The following is a 23,637-nucleotide window of genomic DNA, read 5'->3' on the forward strand; positions in this document are numbered from 1 at the left end:
ATTGATTTAGAAACACTAAGTTACATGACATGGAAGCTATCGAAAGACAAAACATGAATCTTCCATAAAAATTGCCACATTTCAGGAAAGCAGGTTTGGACCCAAATACAGAATGAATTGAAGAGGTGGCAGAAGCTGCCATGCAAGGTGCCAACTTTGCCCATCAGGATCTAAATACTCATTCACACATCGATGGCTATGCCTTCAGGAGCATTTTGGGGTTAAGTCTCGTGCTCAAGGACACATCGAAATGTGACCGGAGCAGCCGGGGATCGAACCAACGACTTTCCGATTGGTGGACGACCTACTCTAACCTCTGAGCCACAGTCGCCCAACTTGTCTCAAAACTGTGTGTGTAAAATGCGAATCTGCATTGAGATCCACAAATGCCTTTTCAATACACAAATAAAAACTGGATTCACAAATGTCTGTTTGAAAGTTTTAAATGTTAGGTCAGGTTCACAAATGCTTTTCATTCATTTATAAATTGATTTAATGTATTCACAGATATTTTTTAATGTGTGGAATTGTTTGTGTATTTGCAGATCTGTTTTATATTTGCAAACTATTTTTGTGAGTTTACAAATTATTTACAAATTATTTGTGGAAGGTGTTTCATATTTACAGATTACACATTTACACACCAAGTACTAACTTCTGCCAACCGTGAGCAAATGACGACAACAGTAGCTGACGAAGAGCAAAACATATTGCAGTCGGGCAACAGTCAATCAGCTTTGAGCATGCAAGCCAAGCATATTTAAAACACCATTTTAAAACTATTATATGCAGCCATTGACCTTAAATGGTATAATAATGATAAATATCAGCAGCAAGGATTTTCTATGTCATTAATCCAGAATTATAATAATTTCTAAGTTACTCAGTAACTGAAGTCACACTGTGTTCTGATGCCAGCAGGTGGTGCTTTGCCAGGAACAGGACATTCCTGTAAACAGTGATATAATCTCCCTCTTTGCTGCACATTTAATGCACTAGTCTGGGATAGGGCTACTTGGATTCAAATTATAATTGCATGGTGTCAAATATATTGTAAAAATGTGGGCTTAGTCTTACTGGTTACAACTTTAGATTGCAACCAAATGTGGATACTTTTCTACATATTTGACAATATGTACAAAAAGTGTTGGAGTTGTAACCCTTCCCACATAACCCATATGCTCTGACCCCATGACACACATTGAGTGACAGCACACTCATTTGCATAAGGAGGCAGAAATGCATAAAGAAATGTATAAAGAAAAGAAAATAGAAATAAATAAGTTTGGGGAAATAAAATAAGGGGTGAAATGCAAATGGAAATGTGTGCATAAATAAAGGAATGAATAAATAAATAAAAGTATTTAAAAATAAATAAATAAATACAAAAATAAATAAATAAATAAAAATAAATGCAAAAATTAAGATAAATAAATTTCAAAATGTACAAAATAAATACATGAATAAATAAAAGGGAAAATTAAACAGAAAAGTAAATAAATAAGGGAATTAATACAAAGATAAATAAATAAAGAAGCAAATTAAAACAGAAATATCAATTTTGCTACATTTAATGGCATATTTATTTATTTATTTATTTATCGAGTCATTTATTTATTTATTCATTCATTTTTTTATTTTGGCAGGTTCCGTCCTCCATATGAAGTATCCTATGAAGGTGATAAAACAATGTTAAGTATGTTTTTTGTGCCGGTAAAGAAGGCCTGGGGTCCCCAGGGATTAAATGCTGATAACAAGTTCATTACAGTTTCCAGATCAAACTGGCTAATTAAAGTCTATAGATTAGACTTTTTTAACAACCTGAAATAAATTCTTAAGTAGAAGTTGAGCTTGGTTGTCTGCTCCTATGAGCAAATGATATCCATATGAACCTCCATTGGTCCAGGCGGTAGCATATGCAATAGTTTGATATTGAAAACTATTTAGAATGGATTTTTGTCTCATAGTTTTAGTCCTCAGTTTTACCAGACAGACACCCACACAAGGGTCAAATAGCAAAGTCTCAATAAATTCTTGTCTTGCAATAAAATGCTCCTCTCTGTCAGTGTGTCCTGACATGATGAGAAACATCCCTGTCCACACACCTCCACATCTCCGGGTTTTACCTCAGTCTCCTCTCTCATCCTCTCAGCCTGCACACTGTTCAGGCCATAGAGACAAGCTGCGTCAATCCACAGAAAAACAACCACAATAAGACCGGAAAAGCAAGGACAGCCCTAAAAAATAAAAGCTTCGGTCGTGCAGACTGAGTGTGAAACGATATTTATATAGTTGTAAATGTTAGGTCAGGTTTACAAATGCTTTTCATTCATTTATAAATTAATTTAATGTATTCACATATTTTTTTATGTGTGGAATTATTTGTGTATTTGCAGATCTGTTTTATATTTGCAAAATATTTTTGTGAGTTTACAAATCTTTTTTTTATTTGTGGAAAGTGTTTCATATTTACAGATTACACATTTACACACCAAGTACTAACTTCTGCCAACCGTGAGCAAATGACGACAACAGTAGCTGACGAAGAGCAAAACATATTGCAGTCGGGCAACAGTCAATCAGCTTTGAGCATGCAAGCCAAGCACATTTAAAACACCATTTTAAAACTATTATATGCAGCCATTGACCTTAAATTGTATAATAATGATAAATAGCAGCAGCGAGGATTTTCTATGTCATTAATCCAGAATTATAGTAATTTCTAAGTTACTCAGTAACTGAAGTCACACTGTGTTCTAATGCCAGCAGGTGGTGCTTTGCCAGGAACAGGACATTCCTGTAAACAGTGATATAATCTCCCTCTTTGCTGCACATTTAATGCACTAGTCTGGGATAGGCCTACTTGGATTCAAATTATAATTGCATTGTAAAAAATGTGGTCTTAGTCTTACTGGTTACAACTTTGCAAGATTGCAACCCAATGTGGATACCTTTCTACATATTTGACAATATGTACAACAAGTGTTGAAGTTGGAACCCTTCTCACATAACCCATATTCTCTGACCCCATGACACACGTTGAGTGACAGCCCCCTCATTTGCATAATGAGGCAGAAATGCATAAAGAAATGTATAAAGAAATGAAAATAGAAATAAATGAGTTTGGGGAAATAAATAAGGGGGGAAATGCAAAGGGAAATTTGTGCATAAATAGAGGAATGAATAAATAAATAAATGCATTTAAAAATAAATACAAAAATAAATGCAAAATGAAGATAAATAAATTCCAAAATGTATAAAATAAATACATAAATAAATAAAATGGAAAATTAAACAAAATGATGTTCGTATATATAAATGTGGGCCTTTTCGATATATTCTTTATGGTGTCATTTTAGGATTTATCAATGCCTATGTTTTGTGTATTTTTTCTCAATTGTGCAGACCCTCCCCTCTTCATCATTGCTTAGGATTCCCATATACCTCGGCTCTTATTTTGACAGGTTTTCGAGGTGTTTCCTTTACGCTTGTGGCTGGTTTGACGCACGGAGGCAACCCATGATCACAGACTCAACACGCATCCTCACACCACTGACTGACCTGGGCTTAGCTGTGTCCTGCATGTGTGTGCATGTGTGTGCGTGTGTGTGAGAGCGGGGAGTGTGAGTGATCCCCCAGAAACCAGCAGCAGGATGGAGGATCTCAAGGAGAATCTGGGAACTTTGGATTGACGCCCGGGGATCCGGGGAAATAACGCGCGGGTCGGCCCAGAAACGAACCTCCTCATCAGGGGTTTCTCGTGGATTTATAGATCTGGATGTTGTCTTGTTCCCTACCTTTTTTCCCCCCTTTTTCTTCTTCTAGGCGGGTGGGAATTTACACTTTACTCTTATTTCTGGCGTGCATAATAAATAATGCCATTCGCCAAAAGGATTGTGGAGCCGCAGCTTCTGTGCAGGCACCAGATCCCCGATGAAGGTGTGATGTTCGAGGACCTGTGTGCCATCAGTAACGTGGTTCTGTCCCGGACCTTGCGACAGCTGTCCGACCTGGCCCGGCACGCCTGCTCCTTATTTCAGGAGCTGGAGAACGACATCATCAGCACCAACCAGCGGGTCTGGGTCCTCCAGAACAAAATAGGCCAGATCCAGCAGACTGCCAGTGCCCTAGACCCTAAAAAGGAGGCAGTGCGTAAGTAGACCACCACCAAGTCTATGTGTGCCACCTTACTAAAAAAAAAAAAAATCCCTCTCATGATGTACACCTGAGCAATGTGTGATCTTATTCATTCATATAATACATGTTCATGCATCGAAGAGGAGCCCACCTCACAATGTATTTTTACCCAGCTGCACGCACGCACGCACGCACGCGGCCACGCTCTCATCCCCCCCACCACCCCCCATTGAAATGTGTCACACGGCTGCGTTTGCACATTTGACCATCCAGCAACATCTAGATGCATTTTCACAGCAGCAGGATGTGTTGACTGCTCATTCATTTGGCGGTTCCAGACTCGGATGTGTGTGTCCGTCGACGACGAGTGTGTGTGTGTGTGTGTGTGTGTGTGTGTGTGGAGGGGCGTGTGTTGCCGCTGCATTGGCTCAGCATCGCAGTCTCGTTACTGCGGGTAGCAGCACACCTGAAGCATGTTCAGACGCTGTTTTTCAGATGCCATAAAAAAAAAAAAGGTTGCCTCTTCTAATTCCGGATGTGAATATAATCAAGCTCGAGAATGTGTTATAAAAGGGTTTTGAGATGTGTGCATAAATGTGTGTGTGTGTGTGTGTGTGTGAGTGTGTTTTCAGAGGCGACTCCCCGTGCGTCAAAAAACCCACCCTTTCCACATGCAGCGGCACCAACACAGCATCAATAATGAATCCAGATGTGCATGTTGCAGGGTAAACATGACCTGATCATGACTAGATAGATGTTCAGGTGTCGGCTGTGGACGGATCGCATTAATAAAAACCAGCCTGATCGGCATCAATGAGAGTGTCTGAGATTCAATGTAACAGCGTGTTCTGTACAGGGTATTATTTATGTCCTCTGCAGTCCCTTCACTATGAGGCTTTTGAATTTTACACGATCCCGTTCGGTGATTTTTAGTCCAATTCTGTGCGGCAGGGATTCATCTCTGCTGTATAGGTTATCATAATCTGGGACAAACCAAAGAGCATTTTGGGGCCTAAAGCTAGTGTAGGCTCATGAACTCCCTCTTTTAGATTTACCCCCCCAACCCCCAACCACATATGTGTCAGGGAGGATGTCTTACATAAAACAGTCTTACTGTATCGCTCTGTTTACGGTGGATCTGAATGAATGAGGCTCTGGTGTAGAAGACTATACGCCGTCTCTTGGAATTAAACTGTGTGAGATAAGATGTCTAGCAGAAAGGGACAGACATTTGAATTTCTACGCTGAAGTCCTTGTGCAGAACAACACTCCCCAAAAGTCTCCGTCCACACAACTCGACTCACATCTCACTATTCTGAGCTCCTTAAATTTGCCAGCAACGCTAAAAAACCCAGAGACCGGTCTGTCTGTTACACCTGTTGTGCTCAGAAAACCTGCCTGTAATATTGATTTGTTGAGTGGATTGTGCTTCGATGTCCCTGCAGCCAGTCAAGACATACAAGATGAGTGTCACTTAGTACATGCTTTTCCAAGAGTTTTGTGAATCTCAAACCCGAGAATGTCATCGTGCGGCTCACGCAAGAACTTGTGAGATAAATCTGGTGGGTTGCAGGGGTAGGAAATAAAAAAATAAAAAATTCTGATACAAAATTATTTTTAAGAATTTTCTTCTGAAATGCTGTAGTTTTACCATTTCAAGCCTCTAAATATTAGGCTATTCAAATGAAACCATCTGAGAGGTTTAAAATCCCCCTTAGACTGTGTGATTCTGGGCTGTCCCAGGCAAAAGTTGAAACCCCTGAGAAAAATGCGTCAATCAAAAAGGAGGTGGTCTTAGAACATGCCGTTAGACAAATCCACTTTTGGCCAATTTAAATCTTTGTTGACCCAAAACTCAGGCAGTGTCACAAATGTAGAACTCACAATGTGACCTGTGACTACAAACAGAATAAAGCTTAAAATGATGCAGAAAACACACTGGCGGGCTAAATAATGCTAGTGGTAAAAATGTACCACAAACTCCCTTTTAAAAACAGGAATTTTATGTCGCCCTCTTCTCCCTTACTTCAACTGGCTGCACAATCTCCTCCTCTTCCTCTTTTGAGTTTTTTGGTGCCGGCAGTATATGGCGTTTTTTTTTTTTTTTTCTATTTAGGTCGTAACCATAGACTGTAATGATGGACCCAAAAGTGAAGCCAAAGCATCTCAATCGCCCCCTGGTGGCTGGCTGCAGTATAGGTCATAAAACCCGCCTCCTCTATGTTAGCGGATGGGATATGAAGAACGAAACTAAAAAGTCAAATAATTTTTTCCCAAAGATGTTTCTGTTATTTTAGGTAGTTCTTATCACGCTGATGTATTTTCATTGTTCCTTCATGTTCGAGTTCATTTTTCTGATAAATTTGGTTTTAATTAGTTATTTGATGCTATGAAAAGGGGGTGAAATGTCATGATTGACAGCTGTGATTGACAGCTGCTCTGAGTGAAGTAGTCGGGCAGCCAGAGGCTCTGGATTTACGAGAGAGGAGATGCAACTTTAACTTTCCATAATACGTCACAAGTCTGTGTAATAGCACATATGTCAATCTGATCCTAAATGTAGTTATAGAGATATTATGGTTAGTTGTTGTGTCTTTTAGTTACAAACAGCTACCGTGGTGCTAGGTGGCTCACGCTAGCAAGCCGCGGCCGTGCTTGGCTTGTGATTGGCTTGGGCGGGTGTGTGGGCGGGACCTAGATACCGCAGCTCCAGCCACCCGATAATGACTGCGCAGACTCTGGCTCCAAATTACGTCAAATTCTCAAGAAGGCAGCTCCCGTATTGCGGATATTTTGGCTTCACTTTTGTACAGTGGTAGGAAGTGGAGACGCGTCGTCCATCTATATATACAGTCTATGGTCATAACAGTACCAAGTACCAAATATCCATCACACAAACCGAGGTCTGACACAGATTGTGACCAAGACTCTGATGAACACAGTCTATAGCCTTTATAGACATGCTATCATTGTTTGGCTTTGTTGTGTTTCACAGTGAATCTCAACATTTGTTCTTGTCAGTCAAGTTACCAGCATAATCATTTGGTAAATCAAAATCTGGGATCTTCATTCATCCTTCATCTCTATTTCGGACATTAGATATTTCATTCACCACATTGTCGAGAAAAAATGACTGAGTAAGCTGAGAAAACACTCTTCGGCTGTCTGTGCGGGACTCCATCGTGGTTGCAGGGAGAGTTTGAGTCCTCTGTAGACCAATGCTCACACTTGGATGCCCACCAAAGTTTTGCTATTTTTATGCAGCTTTCAAAAGGGCTATTATCTTCCCTCTTGCTCTCAAACGGCAGCAATAACCCTGAGGAGCTGAATATCTCTGTGTGTACACACACAGACTGATATTGAATGTCAGTGACAACAGAGTTTCCTCGCTTCATCGTAGAGTGTATCAAGATTCAAGGCAGTCAATATGGTGCTAACTTGGATTGATCCCGATCGTGGCAGTAGGCAGTGTTCAGATGGTGTTGAGACAGTTTGTGTCGGTCACATTCATGGAAAACAATGTGTTGTGTTGGACATTTATCAAAACTGGTTCAAACAGTCTGTTCTAGTAGTCATCTGTTGGCACTAGCAGTAGTGACAATAGTAGCTATCCATTGACACATGGCGGTAACTGTCAACACCTTTCAGTTTTGAATGACACAAATGCTGATATAAGTCCCAAACTGTATTGCAGTGGTACAGAGAAATATATATAATGATCATTTATTTTACCTGGCAACCAGTCTCTTTTTTTGGACCTAATACTTGAGGGTAAACCAAACATGCGGTGGGATCCCATACCACAAAACTAAATCAAATATTGATATCTTGGTTGTGCCTCTATAATTTGATTTGGGGCTGAAGCTGATGATTATTTTCATTGTTGATTAATTGTCATTAATTGTTTGGCTCGTGGGATTTCGAAGGGAAGTGAGGAATGCTGTTTGTAGTTTCCCAAAGCCAAAAGATAAGTACACTATAAGTATTGATATTTGGGGGGCTGAAGCCAGAGAACGTCTGGCATTTTTTACTTTTAAGGTGACAATGATGATTAATTGTTTGTCAAAATATTGTCAGATTGTTTTTCTGTATATCAACTGGTTGACTGGTCGACTAATTGTTTCAGCAACTTTCTTTAGAAAGCTGTGCTACCATTACTTTTTCCTATATATTATTTTTTTTCGTGGTTAGTGTTATATACAGTGCAGATATTGATGCTGTCATGTATTGCTAAAAGCAAATGCTGACATAAATGCCACCACACCGCAAAAAACAAATAAAAAACTGAAGTATTAAGTATCTAATCCCACGCACTTTGATGTAGAGCTCTTGGCAAACCAGCCACTGACAGAAGCCAATCTCTTCCTATTTTCAGAAAATAAAAGACTAAAACATAAATAAGTGCAGTACTTATATGTTGTAATTCTCCCCAACTTGCCCGGCAACTAAGCAGTTAATGGAGAGTCGGTCAATTTGCGGTGGAACCACACACACACACTCCCGTCCAACTGAGACAAGCATAGAATATGTGTTATTTTGAGGCTTTAACCATCTAAATGGGTTCGAGAATAAAGACCTTTAGGCTTAGACACTATGGCAGAGGTCTCTGACACACCATGAGGATTCAACAAGAACAACAAGCGGCATAACAAACTGACCATCGCCTTCTGTTAAAAGTTGCACTTGATGACACTGAGGGGACAACAGCAGACAGCCATCTGACCACCGACATGCACATACGCTGGTGTACTTCACAACATATATGGCAGAGATATTAACAAAATCAAACAAAGCCTCGTCATACAGACGAAGAATATGTCTGATATATATACAGATAAATATAGTAAGGGTGGACCATATATCATATATAATGACTGAATGACGAGAAAGCAGCCAAACACAGTAAAAAGGCACTGTACATGAAGACATACAGTAATGATGGACAAGATGCTTCGAACACATGAGCGGGTGTAGGCAGCATGGCAAAATGTCACATCTTTAAACCTCTACCAATCAATATGTTTTACATTTACAAGAAATCAAATGACTGTGTAACGTGAGGGGGGTCGCTCACAGCTTGCATGAACCCACAGGGAATTATCAGCCAGATCTAAGCAGATTTTTAGCCTCTTTTAGCTCACTGGTTTTTCAGTCTTACTGCTCTCATCAATCATATCTCCAGCAGAAGCAGAAAGCTCTGATAAATCCCCTCTGTACGCAAGTTGTTGGTCAAGAAGTGAACGTGACTGCTCCTAAAAGTGCCAATAAAAACCAACAGCTGTTTGTTTTGTGTGCATCCTCTCATCAGCGGTCCAAACTTTCAATCTTACTCCCGGTCTTGTTATCATGAAAGCATAAAAGTTAAAGCATAAAGTTTGAAAAAGCCCTTAAAGGAACAGTGTGTAACATTTAGGGGGAACTATTGGCAGAAATGGAATATAATATTAATAAGTATGTTTTCTTTAGTGTATAATCACATGAAAATAAGGTACCTTAGAATGAGCCGTTTATATCTTCATAGGGAGCGGGTCCTCTCCACGGAGTCCGCCATGTTTTAACTGTAACCCAGAACAGACAAACCAAACACGGTTAGCTTTTCCTGCTTGGGCCGGAGTCGATAACATTACTCGCCCCCCTCGCAGCCGCTCTCTCTCTCTTGCTTCACCACTCACTTCCCACATACACACAGACTGCACACTCTACTCTTACAACAACTGGCTCTAGAAAGGGCCATTCGCGTTTTTCGCGTCGACAACCATAGCAATCCTATACGCTCTGCAATCTCACCGCTAAATACTAAAAATAAGGACTTTCTCATCAGCCTCTGTAGTGTTTCATGCTTATTAGCAAACGCTAACTAATATGGTGAACATACATGGTTAATATTATACCTGCTTAACATCATCATGTTAGCATTATTATTGTGAGCATGTGAGCATGCTGACAGCACTGTACAGCCTCAAAGAGCCACTAGCATGGCTGCAGTCTCTTAGTCTTGTTTTCCTGTCTCCATTGATTGTTCTAAGCTGAGCTTATGTCGTGTTCATGTCATGTTGTACAGACCGACCTCTTAACTGTCAAATACAGGTACAGAGGTATCAACAAATTTGTAGCAAAATGACTGCAATCATCCAAATAATATCAATACAGACATACACAAACACAATCTACTCAGCTAATTGTAAAGGAGCTATATACGGTTTGTTATTTTCACTTGTTATGAATGAACCACAAAAAATATACACAATATGCTCGACCCAAGATACAAATAGCAAATTTAGGCCTAATTTCCCTTATGTCTGGTGTGACTACAAGGCTAGCAATGGGGGGTAACCAACTTGTAATAACGTGTGAATGCTCCCAAGTCAGTATAACAGTTTACATAGCATCCATCAGTTTTATCATTTGGGCTTGTTATTTATTATATCATTATGTTTAGCTGCGTAAATGAGGCTACAATTAATTACTCACGTATAAAACTCTGCTAACACTCATCGTACTGTGACAGGTTTGCGTTCAGGAGCAGAATCAGTACTAAACCGCAGCACACACCAACTCTCCTGGTGCTGAACACACACACACACACACACACACACACACACACACACACACACACACACACACACACACACACACACACACACACACACACACACACACACACACACACACACACACACACACACACACACACACACGGTGGAAGGGATTTTAATGTGAAAATATTGGTCTGTAGCAAATATATTGTACTGCTCTGCTGCTCTGGCAACACTGGTTTCTTCCTGGTTTGCCATTAAAGCAAATTTGACTTTGAATTTGAGAGAGTATGGCCTGTGGCAGCGGGGGACTGCTCTATCTCGCTAGTCTGCATAGTAACAAGAGAGAGTGAGGCCTGCTTTAACCTTTCAGCTGAGTCAATCTCTCTGTCTCTCTCTCTCTCTCTCTCTCTCTTGCTGGTCATACATTTTTACTATTTCTTGTAGTACAACTAGCATCAATTCTGTAGCACGCCTCATATTGTTGAAACGGTTTGTTATGGACAAAATGAGAAGAGAGAAGGATAGAGAAAGAGAGCTAGTGTGTAGTCTGGAATTAAATGTGTTTTGTTTCTGTCTCTCACTCGCAGACACACAAAAACTCCTACAGTAAAAGCAGAAATAGAGACATATTTACCAACTTTATATTGTGAAACTGGCCAGCAGGTTTAATCTGTTCAGTGTGCGTTTCTGTGTGTGGTTCAGGGATCTGATTTCAGCCACACGAGGCAGGTTAGGATACACTCTGTCCAGGCACGTCTCGTCCGTCTCACACCTAACCACACACACACACACACACACTCCTCACACCAAGATGTTTTCCAAATCCAATATGTGTGATTATTTATGTGCTCTTGTGTCTCTCTCACAGCTTCTTCAGTGTCTCTGTCTCCATCTGTCTTCCCCTCCATCTTTGCATATCCGTGTCCATTCTCCTTCTCCTCCTCCTCTCCATCCATACCTCTTCCCTCACTGCCCTACTTTCCCCGTCATCATCAGCATGGAGAGACTTCTGCCTCTTGACAGCATATTTAATGTTTAATGCACTTTGATTTCCACCCAGACACTTACAAGCCTGAGAGGAGAGGAGAGGAGAGGAGAGGAGAGGAGAGGAGAGGAGAGGAGAGGAGAGGAGAGGAGAGGAGAGAGGAGAGAGGAGAAGAGAGGAGAGGAGAAGAGAGGAGAGGAGAGGAGAGGAGAGGAGAGGAGAGGAGAGGAGAGGAGAGGAGAGGAGAGGAGAGGGAAAGATAAAGGAAGCCCCTGGTAGTTTAGGGCTTTTGATGTGAAAGGAGAGGACAAATATAATTCTGAAAATGGTATAAAAAATATCAAGAAATATGTCAGAATATTGAAGAATATAAAAACAACATTACTTATAGTTTAACCACTAAAGCCACTTCACATATTCAAACAAAACAGTCGACAGGCATGCTAGCAGCTCTGTGAGGCTGTGGTGCTTTGAGCTAAATGCTAATGTCAACATGCTACCATGCTGCTATTTAACAGGTAATGTTTACCATATTCACAACATTCGCCAACCAGTGATAAACACAAAGTACAGCTGAGGCCGATAGGAATGTCATCAGTTTTGCAGGAATTTGGACAGAAACCAAAGTATGGTGGCACTAAAGAAACTACAGGTTACAAACTGTGGGCAGCTCTGGTGTCTTTAAAGTGAAGCCAGTGTGAAAGCGCCTTAAGGCCCTGACACACCAAGCCGACATCAAAGAACTAGCGGCGATGAAGGCCGACGGTTGCGTTGCTTACCGTTGCCTTTGTCTTGGCCGACAAGTCGCATCTGAACACACTGCAAAGACTACAGCCAACAGCCAATTAGTACTTACGTACGTACGTTCTGCGCCTGCGTGAGAGGAATAAACTCCAAACCGCAGGCAGCGGTAGTCTGTATTCATCATTGAAAAAGGGAAACCGGAAAACCGAGGACAGCGGATAAGCCGTTGTTATGATACGTACATGAAACAAAGTGGCGTTTGCCGACCATTTTCACACCACTCTCACTCACCGCTTAGCTTCATCCCAGACGGCCATGTTGTTGTGAAAATATCTGTATTTTGGAGTGGTCAGATGAGTTTAAGATGAAAAATGAGAAGAGGCTTGTGTTTTTCCCCTTGACTTTACTCGCTGGCTTGCTTTCCTCACTTCCATTTCTCTACTTGTGCACCGATTTGCCTTAGCTGAACAGCCAATCAAAGCAACTTCTTTCAACGACGAGCTCTGCTGTCGAATTGGCCGAAAAGCCTCCGACACGGGCAGACTAGAGCGACACCACAAAAACTAGGCCGACAGACGCTCACCGACGGCCCCAAACTGTCTGACGGCTGACCGTCGGCCTGGTGTGTCAGGGCCTTTAAACTTCCATTCTTTCCAAACCAGGAGGGGGACGACTCCTCTGGTTGCAAAAGGCAGCCAGATTGTATAGAAGTCTATCAGAAAATGAGCCTACTTCTCACTCTATTTATTACCTCAGTAAACATTGTAAACATGAGTTTATGCTCTCAATCACTAGTTTCAAGTCTTCTTCAATACAGCATGATGTTCATTTAGTAATTTGTGGTCCCATTTAGAGTCAAAAAGACCATAAAGCAGAGTATGCTTTGGAGCGTGGCTACCTTGTGATTGACAGGTCACTACCACAGCGTTGTCCAGTCTGGGAGTTCTTAGAACTTTAACCCTTTCACAGTGTGTTTTCAGTTCCAGAAAGTTAATTTTGATTTCCTAAAAATGTCTTATTTAGTGTTCGATTGTACTTTGCTCCACCCTCTTGTGTCACTTCTTTTACAAAGAACCAAGATGGGGATGGCCGAAAAAAACAAGATGGCGACAGCCAAAATGCTGGACTCGAGGCTTCAAAACGGCAGTCCACAAAGCAATGAGTGACATCACGGTGACTATGTCCACTTCTTATATAAAGTCAATGGTAAGGGGATAGGACCTGAACAAATCGGGTTACCGGTACCTGGCATGAGCATGGAGGCCTGGCTAATCCTCGCACTTGAATGCTACGCATTGCCAAGAATAGCAGTGGGATTCATAATAACGCGGCGGTGCCGTATCCAGCTCTCTTAATACATCCCTACCACAGACAGCAAAGACAGTTTACTGTTTGCCAAGTGGACCTTTGATTCTGACCAACATTAGCTTGAAGGTGAGGTTTAAGAAAATGTTTATAGAAGATACAAGCCCTTAGGAACTATTTTGATATAGTGGCCACCATCTAAACTGCAGGGTCATGTGATGTGCTCATTCAAAACATACTCTTGAAGCCTTCACAATTAGAACCATTAGTCCAAATATACATATAAGAGAGACCATTCATTCATGCGGGCAGTCAGCCAATCAGTGCCACTAGAAGACACTGATCTGTGTGTGTGCTGGGTGAGCAGCTTGAACTGAAATGAACAGGCCACTTCATTTAATGTTTTAGGTATTCATGGAAGTATCCATGTGAAAACGGCTCATCCTCCAGTGAGAATGAACGTCCTCATTTAATGTTTAAACAATTGCACAGCACATTAGTTTTGATAATTTTGTATACAAGGGAAATTTTGAGACAAAAACATGTCCATCATCAGTGTGGAGGTCAGTAAGGAGGGTGAAGGCAGTAGTGGAGAGGCTCAGGGAAGGGAGGACTTCAATCATACATAATTTTTTTAATTATTACATTTGGATCAAGAAGAATATAGTTGATGCAATCTCTCCTTCAATCTCTGTCTTCCTTTCTCCCTATATTGTGTCTCTTTTTGTTGTGTTTATATTTGTGTGTGAGTCAGAAAGAAAGTCCACACAACTAAATCAAAACATATGGTCAGCATATGCCCACTTATGTTACTGCAGAAACATGTGGGCAAGACATGTGGGGAGGTCAGGAGAGAGAGAGAGATGTGATGGCATCGCGTGAGCAGGGGTGTAAACTTACTCTGTAATACACTTTGTTATTATTATGTGCACTAGACAGCAAAGCACCCAGCTGCAGCTCTGCTTGACTTACAGTACACACAGTTTATTTTATTCAGCTCCTCAGAGTCTCTTGTGTCATGGTGAGTAAAAATCCTCACGACACATTTTCTCTTCTCATGGCCCAATTACCTCTACGCTAATTTTGGCTAAAGTGATTCCACTGCCTCATATACAGTACCACACACACGCACACACACACAGCGTTGGCATGCTTTCAGATCAGCCTTCCCACACCAGCAGGGCAACACTAACATACCACCTCACACAAACACACTTGCACATGAGAATACACACAGAGGCATCACACGCACGCAACCCGCTGAACTCTGCGAGCCTCTTCTCTCCGTCTCTCATGTTATCATTTGAAATTCCGCTTTAAGTGCCCCTGTCTCTGTTGCTGTTGCAGCCTGCAATAAAACATGCATGCAGAACCTCTTGGTCTGTACATCACAGCACTCGGCCGGCTGGATGGCTGGCATGCTCTCTTTTCTGGAGACGATTCCTCGTTTGTGCAAACTGGCCTCTGGCTTTTTCATGTTGTTGTAGTTCTGCTATAGCTGAGCAGCTATGCCAAAAAATAAACAAAACTCCAAGAACCCAAACTGGGTCTTTGGCTCGTATCATCAAGGAGAGAATATTGGCTCTATAAAGCACAGCTGTTAAGTGTGTGGTAAAATACACATGTAAACAAAGGTAGTTACAAAACATATTTTTACGTATTCATGTTTTACCAACCCGTTCTCACTCCCAACTCGTCGAATACCACCGTTTGGTAAGTGCCCCTTGGCATCGGAACAGTACGTGAAGAACCGGGCTTTCAACTAACTCCAATATAAACCCACCCGCGGCATTATTCGACGGTCTGATCAAGTGAAGTAGTATTAATAGCGTTCAGGATGGGAGGGAGGGAAGGGAGGTGGATGGGTCAAACAAACACAAGGCTTTCAACCAGGAGACAACTGTTCGTATCCCGTGTGAAACTAAAAGTATTGTTGACTTATTTTGTCACATCAGTCTTTAGTCACGTGACTCATCAGTATCGTTAGTCCCGTGAGTCAAATGAGTCGTTAGTCAGTGAAGTTAACGTCAACCACGACCGTTTCCTAACCCTAACTAAGTGGTTGTGTTGCCTAAACCTAATTTCTTGTGAAAATAGAAGTTTATTTTGAAAGGACATTATGCATGTAATGCCTGTATAGTGACACGTCGTCCCTGACAACAAGGGGTACCCCGTGTGTCAGTCTCCGATGCCGAGGAGCACTGACCAAGCGGTGGTATTTGATGAGTTGGGAGTGAGAATGTGTCGGTTTTACAGATGAATTATTATTATTCATATGTTGATATTTCATCACAATTACTAGTACATAGGAAATCTGCCACTGAGACTTTCGCCATCTGCCCAACAGGTGATTTTTGTCTTTTGTAGTGTGTAACGGACAGAGCCTCTTGAGCTGTTTCCCCGTTTACAGTGTTTAAGCTAAGCTAAGCTAATTGTCCCCTTGCCTGTAGCTTCATATTTAACAGGCAGATAGGAGAGTATTATTGATCTTCTCTTCCGATTCAAGAAAGCGAATAAGCGCATTTCCCGAAATGTCAAACTATTTCTTTAACCTTTACTCTGGTGACATGGATACATGTTGCAATTTCAAACAGTATGAGTGTGTACCTGATATACCATACAGAGACTTTCAAGGGAACTGAAAACATAACACTTCATTACCTGATTATTATAAGTATTGGCCTGAATCACATAATCTTTGCCCGTGGATACGACAGACACAACAAATTAGCCCGTTCTCATTCCCAGGGTGTCAAATACTGACTGCCGTTGGCGAGTGAAACCGCCGCACAAGGCAACCTTTAACATCGCGCTTTCCATGAACTACAATGTAAACCCATCTGCGTCAACAGCAAATGCTCAGAAAAGGCGCCGAAAGTGTGGTGATTTAGTTTAAAGAGCTAAAAGACACACACATGGCGGGCCGGAGGGGAGGTGGATGTGTCCAACAAAGACGAGGCTTTCATCCAGGAGACCGCTGTTTCATTTTCACGTTACATTCAACTGTTCGTTCGTGTCCGGTGTTCACAACGTACAGGTTCATTTTCACTTCACAAACGCAGTTTTAAAGTTAACTTAAACTTTATTCGATTCGTCATATACATCAATGAAATTTGACCTCTGCATTTAACCCATTCTAAGTATTTAGGAGCAGTGAGCTGCTGTAAAGCGCCTGAGGAGCAACTTGGGGTTCAGTGTCTCGCTCAAGGACACTTTGACATACCCACGGGGCTTTAGCCACCCAAATAGCATTTTAAGCCATGTCGTTTTTTAAACCTAACTAGGTGGTTTTGTTGCCTAAACCTAAAGTGACGCCATGGGGGCGTGACAAAGCGGCAGTATGTGACAAGTTGGGATGAGAACATGTTGAACAAATAGACAGTGACAACCTCGTTGCATTACAGCTCTGCGAGTAAAACTTGACACTGCAGCTCAGTGTGTTGCTCCTTTTTGTGTCTGTGTGTGTGTATCCAATATGTCTGTCCATGCATAAATGCCTCTCCGCCGTGTGTGTGTGTGCACATTTGTGTGTCAGCCTCCTGTGACATGTTAAACTGAACTGTCCTGAACTGCTGTCATCTGTGTCAGGAGACCCCATCATCATCACCATTCCCCCAAAAACCTTTGACAGATGGCTGGGGACCAAAAAAAAATGCACATACTCAGCATTCTCTCTGGGTCAGTGTGTGTGTGTGTGTGTGTGTGTTTGTGTGTGTGTGTGTGTGTGTGTGTGTGTGTGTGTGTGTGTGTGTGTGTGTGTGTGTGTGTGTGTGTGTGTGTGGTGTGTGTGTGTGTCCGTCAGTGTCTGCACACTGAGTGGACGTCTCTGTAATCTAGTGAATCCAGCATACAGCAGTGTGTTTACTGCTGTAATTCCACGAGCACCAATGAGTAACTTTTTTTCCTTGTCTGAAGTCACCGCACCAAGAAGCAAAGAAGCTATCAGACGGACACAGATGTTGTTGGTTCTTTAGGAAATGTTACATTAACAGAATCACTAATCGTTTGCAACAAGTGACAGTGGAAAGGAAACATGCAGTATTTAGTGTGTAAATAATGTAAATAAGCCCTTCAATGGCTGCAAACTTTGTTCAAAGTTGGCAAACGAGTCAAACCGCTTGCGATCTTCACAACTTCTAAGTTAGCAATTTGATGTATAGCTTTACGAGAATTATAAACAAGGTTTACCCACATCTCGTAGTGAGAAATAGCATTAATTAAAGCTGAAGCGATCAACAGAAAATTAATCAGTGACTATTTTTGTTAATCGTTAATTCGTTTTTAGTCATTTTCATCATTTCTAAACAGATATCTTTGGATTTTCCTACGGTTCAATGAATTCTAGGGGACGGTCAGATAGGGCTGTAGTCAAGACCAACTTAATCGAGTCTCAGTCAAGTCCAAGACCAGGTCCAAAGGCAGTCGAGACCAAGTCAAGATCGAGTCCAGAGCAAATGGAGTCTTTCCAATGCTAATATAGTGATTAAGGAGTTAGGATGGACAGAAACATTCTATTGATCTTAGGGATGTTCATAATTAACCGTTTAACCGTTAACCGACATTAAGCATTTTAACCGATTAACGCTATCGGTTAAAACGGGTAAAAACAAATATTTATAATTAATTAAAAAGCTGAGCGGCTCGTCACTTTAAGGAGAAAAGCTAGTCCACCTTAACAGCCCACCTTAAGAGGCGGAGGCCGGTCTCTCCGGCTCACTTGAGCAGAGCGGAGGAGTTGTAGTTTCATAGCATTTATTCACCGACAAATAAACTGTACACACTCTGCTACACCTACGTTCACAGCTATAACGCCACCAACAACCCCACACTCACCACCAACACACACACGGGCACTCGTTAAAGTTACTTTGCGCTGACAGACTGTAGGCGGCGGCGGCGAGCAAGAAGCCTCCGGCAATGCTAGAGCTGCTAACGTAGCACAAATACACACACTGTTTATCGGGAAATCGCTATCGTTAATCCAGGCAGACAGAGTGTCGTTACGCCGGGCAGACACACAGCTGACAACCTGCTAAACTAAACTAAATGTGCACTAGAGACTTTTACTGGGAAAGTGGCTGCATGTCCGCGACACTACACGCAGCATCGTAGCTGCTAAGTTAACGCTCCCGAATGGGTGAACTGGGTTCTCAGTTGTCTGTTGTGCTCATACACTGCAGCTGGCGTGAGGCACAAATCTTGTCAGTTAACGGTTAATAATCGGTTAACGAGGGTTGGTTATCGGTTAAGAACATTTTCAAAATGAGCATCCCTAATTGATCTATAATTTAACATCAAGCAACTTTGTGTACAACTGATCCAGGATCAGCAGCCAGGATCAACTTGACCAGCTGGTCAATAGCCGAGCCTGAGACCAAGACAATTCAGAGTCCAGCAAGGCATGAGACCAAGACAAGTGCAACACTTCTTAAAAGTCTGCACTTGAGACCGGACTCGAGTACTACAGCCCTGCGGTCAGATATTATACCTAAACTGTAAAACGTCTAAAAACAGGTGAAATGCGTCCGTTTATACAAGGGGAGAAATACTATAGAGAAACAGTGGAGGTGGAGGTGGAGGTGGAGGTGGAGGTGGAGGTGTCAGCGACCATGGAGTATCACAGGGGGGCTGGATTCACAATGCAGGGGGCATTCAACCTCAAACGGGGTGTTAACTTCCTCTTTAACACTTCATAAATAAGGATTACAAACCTGTTTAGATGGACATTAAATATTGTAGTTAAAGGTCTTATTGATAACATTTTTATGTAGACGAATATTAAAAAATATAGATATACTGTATATCCACAAAGTCTTTAGAAGGGTGCCGAATAAAAGTATGGCTTTTCCTGAAAGATTAGGATTCTGAATGAATCATTTAAAAAATGTTGGCGGGTCCAAAATGAATGTTTTGTTTATCTCTGTGGAAGATATCTGACGTTTGGTTCCCACTTCTAACAAGGCTTGTGAGCCAACAGTAAAGTGACATTGGTATCAAACGGTATTTCTGTGTCGTCAGTTAGTGTAGAAAAAAAACAGATAAATGGCTGAGATTGACGGTAAGTTCCTGTCAACGACTTGTTGTGAAGTAAATGCAATGGAACGGTGGAGGGAGAATGCAACATCTAGTGGCTGAATGTTATCAATAGCACCTTTAAATTGAAATTAAAATGAAAGTCAGTGACAGCTAATCACTTTGACACGACTGTTACAGACACAACTGTTTGTAGACACAGTAACGGTTTGTCGCAGGTTTAGCTTTAAACTCAAACTTCATACAGCAGAAAGATGATACCTGTCTTCTGTATTAAAAAGTGCATCATGTTTGAATTGAGGTTCATTTACAGTATTTCGGAGGGCCAAACAGACAGATACTCACACTTCACTCTCTCTCTCTCTCCCTCATTCCCTCGCTCACTCAGTGGTTTCCTCACAGCATCACAAGAAAGTCCCACGCAGAGGCTCACACAGACGGACGTTTTTGTACTTCGCAGGGGTGCTGTTGGCAAAGAGCAGTCATGTTAAAACAGACAGAGATAAAAGAGAGATGCAGAAGAAAATAAGAGTGTGTGGGAAACTGTAATTAATAATGAGTGAGCTCACAAAAGAACATGCACACTAATTTTGACACTACTGAGATCACTTTAACCATTCCTTGAATTAAGGCAGATTATCTCTGTTTCTTTATGCCAGATTACTTACATTCACATATACTGGAAGCTGCAGGTTTTGGAGACGTGGTAGCTGGGCAGGGCTGTTAATACTACCCTATAGCTGGAATGACCAGCGCTGTCAGTTGTTGTAGCCTGGTATTAGCAGATGACAAAAATAGGATGGGAAGCCAATTATATCAATAATGTTGTGACCATGTGCTTGAACAGGGTTCAGAATATGGACAGCAGAGATTATGAGTATCAACTGGGGATTTAGGGGCAAAGCATGGACGGTTGAGATGATTTTCAACGGAAGAGCTTCTGGATGGACTTAGTAAACCAGCAACATAAGATGGAAACAGATGGAGTCAGAAAAAAAGATTAGGAGAGGTTGTCTGCTGCTTGTTTTAAGGACTGAGCTGCTCCTAAGGAGTCCCTTAGAAACAGATTGTCTTTGTAAGAACCTTAGGACGCCGTAAAGAAGATCCAACCTAATTGGACTACTAGCAAGAAGTCAACATGCTCACCATACTGTGCAGGCATGTGTGTGTGTGTGAGAAAGAGAGGAGGCATGCTGCGGTACAGTTTTCAACAACATTAAAATATGTGAACACACATTGTAGATTAAACAAAATTTTAAACAAGCTTCTTTCCAAATTAGCAACAAATCTGTGCTCATTAAAGGAACTTGCTATTGGTTGAATTCCACGGCTGATACAGTGTATTAAGGCGAGGTAAATTAATCCAATTTCACAGCAGGCTGGTGAGAGGTGAGGACAGCCGAGCCAAGGCTGCACTAATTAGCCATATATCTGTCACTATCAATTGTATCAGTGAGCCTACCAAAGCCAACCACTTTCTTCTGCATCACACACAAACACATGTATATATGTACGCACACACACACATGCACTCCTCATAACCGTTTTTTTCTTCAGAAACAGGCACTCCCTTTTTTTAGGAAGCTCTGATATCAGGATTCCCGTACCTGAGCCACACAAAAGGTGCACAGTGAGGAGTGACACTATGAGCATAATAGTGTGAGTATGTACTGTGTGTAGGCTTAGCATGCGTGTTGTATGTTCTGTGTTCGGCTTGATGAGTGCGCTAATGTACCTCTGGATGACAGGCCAGAGATGCGTTAGCTAAACGCTGCAGGCAACCACAGCTGTTACAGAGGAGAAGAGAAGAGAGGAGAGGAGAGGAGAGAGGTGAGGATATAAGGAGGGGGAAATGATAAATTGGAAGAAATTGTTGAGCTGTGCAGTAACAAGACGAAGAGTCTACAGATATGCTAGCAGCTCTGTGAGGTTGTACTTAGGCAGTGGTGCTCTAAGCTAAATGCTAGCAGGTACTGTATATCTATCTATGTATGTATGCATATGTTTACCATGTTCACCATCTTAGATTGCATTAGATGAAAGGGTTAGGGAATCACCACAGTTATTACCAGCCTGTTCTCATTCCCAGTGTGTCAGATACTGGCGCTTTGTCACGGCAGTCGGGGTTCGATACCGTCGCACAAGGCACCCTTTAGTGCCTGTATGAGATGCACCGGGCTTTCCATTAACTCCAATGTAAACCCAGTAAACGCTCAGAAAAAGCGGCAGGAGTGTGGTGACGTAGACGCGAAAAGACACACACCTAAGGTAGATGGGTCCTTCAAACCCACGGCTTTCATCCAGGAGACCGCTGTTCATGTCCCGTGCATTTCACTTTCACGTTACGTTCAGCTGTTCATTCGTGTCCCGTGTTCACAACGTTCAGTTTCATTTTCACTTTACAAAAGTAGTTTCAAGCCCAACATTGTTGTTTTTTCCTAAACCTAACTAAGTGGTTTTGTTGCCAAAACCTAAAGTGACACCAATGGGCAAGACGCTAAGGGGCGGGGTGTGACAAAGCGACAGTATGTGATGAGTTGGGATGAGAACGTGTTGTTATTACAATTCATCCTGAGTGAAGCATGAATGTCCAAAACCAAATTTGATGACAATTCATCTTATAGTTTTCATGAAATGTCACCAGAAAGCCCAATGTCTCCCTGGTGGTGGCACAAGAAGAAACGTTGTGGTGATCGACAAAATTCATTAGGATTAATCCTCTGGGAACCATCAATGTCTGTACCAAATGTTATGGCAATCCATTTAATGAATACTGAGATAGTTCACTGGATAAAAGAAAACTTTGACCTGTTGGTGGCGCTAGAGATCACCATCATAAAGTCAGGATTCATCCTTTGGGGCACTATGAATGAATGTCTGTACAAAAGGTCATTACAATCCGTCCAATAGCTTTTGAGATATTTCAATCCGGACCAAAGAGGTGGACCAACTAACAGACAAAACTGCTGCTAAAAAAAAATGGGAGAATTACATCCGAGGTGAGGAGAGGAGGGGGAAAGAGTTGTTTATCCAATATTATACTGTACTAATACTCCAAATACAACATGTGTAAAATAATTACAGTATCCTGACAGATTCTGCTCCCATTCTATGGTCTAGTAATTATCACCACACAGTCGAATAATTACAGTAGCAAGAAATTACAATTAACCGATTGTGTGACTTACTGGGGACTTCCCAGCACTATTGTGCGTGTGTGTGTGTGTGTGTGTGTGTGTGTGTGTGTGTGTGTGTGTGTGTGTGTGTGTGTGTGTGCCTTACCCAGCAGATTACTCCACTGAGGCCAAGTCCCTACAGATGACATGTGATAGCAGATTAATAGCCTAACATAATAAAGTCACAATCCCTATTATTTCCCCTTGTATCAGTGCTTAATCAGTTAATATCTCACAGCTGAGGACTTCTTCGCCACTCAGAGCTCCTCTGCGTCACCTTCAGCACAATCTAAAATTAATCACAGTAAATTGGCATATGGTTCATTTTTTTTTAATGTACAATTGTTTTCCAGTTAACTGTATTATGTAATTAAATTTGATTTAAAACCTTACTATTAAGGCAAGTTTATTTGTGTAGCATATTTCATACAAAATTCGTAAGACTAGAAATGGTCACATCCTTATTAAAAGCCTGTTTGCCATATTTAAAAAAAATAATAATAAAGAGCTGCATATACAGCGACAGATTTAAACCAAGTGTCCGCGGACGGGCAAACCAGACCTTTAATCCATGCGTGTTAAAGTGAAGCGGAGCCATATGGTTCTGCAGTGGATCAGAAGCACTGATCCTGAGGATGATACGGCCCCAGCTGAACCTTTGTGCAGCGCATTTACACCATCTGATGTTTATCGTTGCAGCGTGGTCACAGCCCTGATA

The 23,637-nt window shown here is 41.7% G+C and overlaps 2 protein-coding genes and 1 long non-coding RNA gene across 11 annotated transcripts in view; 1 reads left to right on the plus strand and 2 right to left on the minus strand.

The window, feature by feature from the left end:
• The window catches only part of ace2 (angiotensin I converting enzyme 2), a 27,167-nt gene extending 17,476 nt beyond the window's left edge, over nt 1-9,691 (minus strand). Inside the window, exon 1 of the mRNA XM_074619483.1 lies at nt 9,630-9,691. The gene's annotated coding sequence lies outside the window, so the exon portion shown is untranslated. The remainder of the gene's footprint in view (nt 1-9,629) is intronic.
• The window catches only part of nhsb (Nance-Horan syndrome b (congenital cataracts and dental anomalies)), a 73,398-nt gene continuing 51,361 nt past the window's right edge, over nt 1,601-23,637 (plus strand). For 3 of the 7 annotated variants that reach the window (XM_074619408.1, XM_074619433.1, XM_074619427.1), the window contains exon 1: nt 1,602-4,152. In XM_074619408.1, the coding sequence (XP_074475509.1) occupies nt 3,876-4,152 (277 nt within the window). In that variant the 5' untranslated portion in view covers nt 1,602-3,875. Of the gene's footprint in view, nt 4,153-23,637 lie in introns of all 7 variants that reach the window. The other 4 variants (XM_074619442.1, XM_074619460.1, XM_074619418.1 and 1 more) reach the window with 2 other exon arrangements.
• LOC141758283 (uncharacterized) overlaps nt 20,136-23,637 on the minus strand; it is a 55,980-nt gene continuing 52,478 nt past the window's right edge. The window contains exons 6-7 of one of the 3 annotated variants that reach the window (XR_012591853.1): nt 20,412-20,515; nt 20,136-20,208 (exon numbers count right to left, since the gene is read on the minus strand). This is a non-coding gene — a long non-coding RNA (uncharacterized LOC141758283). Of the gene's footprint in view, nt 20,209-20,411; nt 20,516-21,123; nt 23,209-23,637 lie in introns of those variants that run through there. The other 2 variants (XR_012591854.1, XR_012591857.1) reach the window with 2 other exon arrangements.

The sequence above is a fragment of the Sebastes fasciatus genome, chromosome 2 (genome assembly GCF_043250625.1).
Source record: "Sebastes fasciatus isolate fSebFas1 chromosome 2, fSebFas1.pri, whole genome shotgun sequence".
Lineage (NCBI taxonomy): Eukaryota > Metazoa > Chordata > Actinopteri > Perciformes > Sebastidae > Sebastes > Sebastes fasciatus.